This window comes from Mus pahari, chromosome 9, assembly GCF_900095145.1.
Source record: "Mus pahari chromosome 9, PAHARI_EIJ_v1.1, whole genome shotgun sequence".
In the NCBI taxonomy this organism is placed as follows: Eukaryota; Metazoa; Chordata; class Mammalia; order Rodentia; family Muridae; genus Mus; species Mus pahari.
Genome location: NC_034598.1, coordinates 27,078,410 through 27,082,293, shown reverse-complemented (window position 1 = coordinate 27,082,293; position 3,884 = coordinate 27,078,410). Strand labels below are relative to the sequence as shown.

Below are 3,884 nucleotides of genomic sequence, written 5' to 3'. Positions count from 1 at the left end.
GTGAGTTCCAGGACAGCCAGGACTACACAGAGAAACCCTGTCTTGAAAAACCAAAAAAAAAAAGAACCCGTCCAGCCCCCTTAGAGAGGCTCTTAAAGGCAGTTTTAAGTTGCTGATAAATAAACTTGAATAGAAACTACTAACATAACCACTTTTTATTTTATTTATTTGTTGAGAAAGTGTCTCACTATGTAGCCTTGGTTGGCCAACTACTTTAAACTCCCATAAACCTGCCTGCCTCTCTATTGTGTAAAATAAAGGTATGTACTAGTATACCAGGCTTGCTTTATTTATTTAGTGCACGAGCATGTGCGCAATCTATGCATATCTGGAAATATACACGTTATAACTCAAGTGCAGGTCAGAAGAAACCTGTGGCATTACCAGGGTTGGGACTCTAATCATCAGGCCTGTGCAGCAACCAACTGAATCATCTTACTAGCACTAACTCTCTTTTAGATGTTTTTTCTACATAAATCCAAAAATATACAGAAGCAAGCAGGTATGGGAATAATAGTATACCTGAAAGTCTAGGCAGTTTATATGCACCGCCCCCCTTGCTAATAATTTATTGGCAACCTAGCTACTGTATGTTTGAGCACTGTGTCCCCTCTGTAAAAATGACACCTAACTACTGTCTTAACTTTCTCTGCCACTAACAAGCATTAATAGAGACAGTCTATATTCAAGTATATTTCAATGTATCCTATGTTAAGAATGGAAAAGCAATTTGTCTTGAACGGTTTGGTTCATTGGGGGGGTGGGGGACATGGGGGGATGGGGAAACTGTGTCCTCTAATATCCTTTTAGAGAGAACCCCCCACTTAGCATCTTACAACTATTCATAATTCGTCATGCACAGGACTGTAGGAAGGAATGTGTCCAATAGCCAAAGATATGCCCTAATCTAACAAGACAGTGCAATCCCTTTCTAATCTATACCACAGCTCCACTCTAAACAGACATTCTTTGCTATTTTTGCAAATCTGTGTATATCCTTGTTTGGATCTGTGAATGAGAGGCAAGGAGCCTGGAAACACCTGTTTTACTCTTACCACTGGTAACATTACAACCAGTAACATGTCTGCTGCAAGCCGGTCCACTGTGTGTTAAAGGCACAGAAAAAGAGAGTCAACACTTACCAACTGATTCCTTTCCCATCTGTTTTCTTAGTCACTAATGCTTTCCAATAATCGTGAGTGTTTTTAATAATGTCAACTGCAAACTCCTGTAATTTGAAAACAGGCATTATGATAGTATATAAGGAGGCCTCTTCTTACCATTTATATAACCCAAAACTCGATACTTTTTTTTTTTAAGTCAGGAAGTAATTTAACCAAAGGAAATTTTGTTTAAAAAGGGAAGATATATTTCCTTTATATAAATAAAAGACCAAGACTGCCTTGCATCTTTAGAATTTTCTTTTTTGTTTCCCCCTTCCAAACGCTCGTTTCAGCGTTAGTGGTTCTTAAAAATTGCTGGGTTTTATAAAAATGTCTTCTAGTAAATCAGTGAGTCTATCGAACAGTGTGACTTCATGTAAACTGTTAGGTGCAACTGCAGGTTTCATGGGTAATTTTGGGGGGTTAGTACTAGGGACGGAGCCCAGGGTCTTACATAAACCACACAAGCACTTTTACATACCACAGAAACATATCCCTGGCCCCTTCTTTCATGAACCTTCACATGGGAACAATATAGTAATATGCTAAGTCTCATTACAAATGCTCTAAAGCCACAGGTTTAAAAATACAATACCTTGTCTTTAAACTCTGCATTGAATGCAAACTCATTTTCTGGTTTTCCATCAGGAACCTTATACCTTCTAAACCAATCAACAGTAGCTTCTAAGTAGCCGGGTTTTAGCCGTTCGACATCAGAAATATCTAAGGAAAGAAACCCGACACATCGCACAATGAGTATTTAGGCATTCGACAAAAATATCAAGTTTACACTGAGAAATATGAGGAAAATTATAAAGAAGCCCAAGATAATATTAAAGCTGAAAAAAAGAACACTTTAAAAATTTTAAAAAAATCCCAGCGCTTGGGAGGCAGAGGCAGGTAGATTTCTGAGTTCGAGGCCAGCCTGGTCTACAGAGTGAGTTCCAGGACAGCCAGGGCTATACAGAGGAACCCTGTCTCGGGGGAAAAAAAAAATTCATCCTGCATCTTTGAGTAGCTTTGACATTAAGAACTGAAGAAAGCAACCAAGCCTGACTAACTGCTATTGGATCGAGGAAGAGAAGTGAGTGGGGCTGTGTGATCAAACCGGTTTGCTGCTAGCATCATTTCTGTAAGAAGGGTATGAAATACTAAAACAGGCAGGCTGAGGCTATGTGTCACAGGTCCGCACTCCAATACACCGAAGAAGAAGAAGAAGAAAAAAAAAAAAAAAAAAAAAAAACCAAGAAAAGTAGACTCAACTCCTATCTACTTATGGGTAATACATTCTAATTACAGTCAGGGTTACACCGAGAAACCCTGTCTAAAAAAAGCAAAATAAACAGACAGAAAACCAAACAGGCCAGGAACAATGGCACACATCTTTAATCCCAGCATCCCAGCACATGGGAGGCAGAGGCAGGTGGATCTCTGTTGAGTTCAAAGCCAGCCTGGACTTCAGAGTTCCAGGACAGCCAGGGCTACACAGAGAAATCATGCCTCAAAAATAACAACAGTTAATTGATTGGCTTATTTTGCAGCACTGGGATCAAACCTAGGGCCTTGTCCAAGCTAGGCAAGCACTCTTCATTGAGCTAATTGCTAACTAGTGAGTTACATTTGGAATTCAAATGGACTACTTGATACCACCTTAGGCATTCTACGTCACAGAATTCCTGCTTCACATATGCAGGACAAGTACCAAGAAGGCAAGGTGGGCATGGTAGCTATAATTCCAGCATTCAAGGATGCTGTAGAGTGCAAAGCTAACCCAGGCTACAAAGCAATAAAAAAATCCTACAACGAAAGAGGGACTTAGGCTCCACCCTTGAGACTAACACAGTCACATAAATTTCTTGGCAGTCTGTGTGCATGAGAGATTTCTTACCTTCCTTGGCTTTGTATTTGTTCTTTATGTGGTCTCATGGGTATTTATCTGTTCTGGATTCCAGAATGCCTGTGCGCCTCTTTTATGGACACTCATCATTCACTGCTGTTTTTGTTTATCTGTTTGTCTTTTGGAACAGTGTTTTCCTGTGTAGCCCTGGCTGTCCTGGAACTCAGGCTACAGACCAGGCTGGCCTGCAACTCAGACACCTGCCTGCCTCTGCCTCTCCAGTGCTGGGAATAAAGGAGTGTGCCACCACCGCCTGGCATTCGGAGCTACCTTTACCCAGCAACTGGGGGTAGAGACAATCGGGTTTCTAGAAATTCAAGGCCAGCCTTCTCTACACAAGGAGTTCCAGGACAGCCAGGGCTACAGAGAAAGACCACAACAGGATCAGAAGACGGTCCGTTTCCAGGCTCCTCATTTCCTTACCTTTATAATTGGCTGCGTCCGGATCGTCCACATTAATGGCAATGACCTTCCAGTCTGTCTCGCCCTCGTCGATCATGGCCAGTATGCCCAGGACCTTCACCCTGATTATCTCACCTCTGGCACACACCTGAGGAACAGCCAGAGTCAGCACAAGCGCTATTACACAACAACAGCAGGGGGTTCTATCCTGGGGACAGTGACAAGTAAGAGAGGGGTGTGTGTGTGTGTGTGTGTGTGTGTACTTAATAGACTTGAGTCAAGCTTTTCTTATTTTATTTTATTTATTTATTTATTTATTTATTTATTTTTTAGGTTTTTCGAGACAGGGTTTCTCTGTGTAGCTCTGGCTGTCCTGGAACTCACTTTGTAGACCAGGCTGGCCTCGAACTCAGAAATCTGCC

General features: G+C 41.5%; 1 protein-coding gene across 1 annotated transcript in view; it reads right to left on the bottom strand.

The window, feature by feature from the left end:
• Ppa1 (pyrophosphatase (inorganic) 1) overlaps positions 1-3,884 on the bottom strand; it is a 30,037-nt gene that overhangs the window by 8,565 nt on the left and 17,588 nt on the right. The window contains exons 6-8 of the mRNA XM_021204664.2: positions 3,484-3,610; positions 1,759-1,886; positions 1,143-1,228 (exon numbers count right to left, since the gene is read on the bottom strand). Coding sequence (XP_021060323.1) covers positions 1,143-1,228; positions 1,759-1,886; positions 3,484-3,610 — 341 coding nt within the window. The remainder of the gene's footprint in view (positions 1-1,142; positions 1,229-1,758; positions 1,887-3,483; positions 3,611-3,884) is intronic.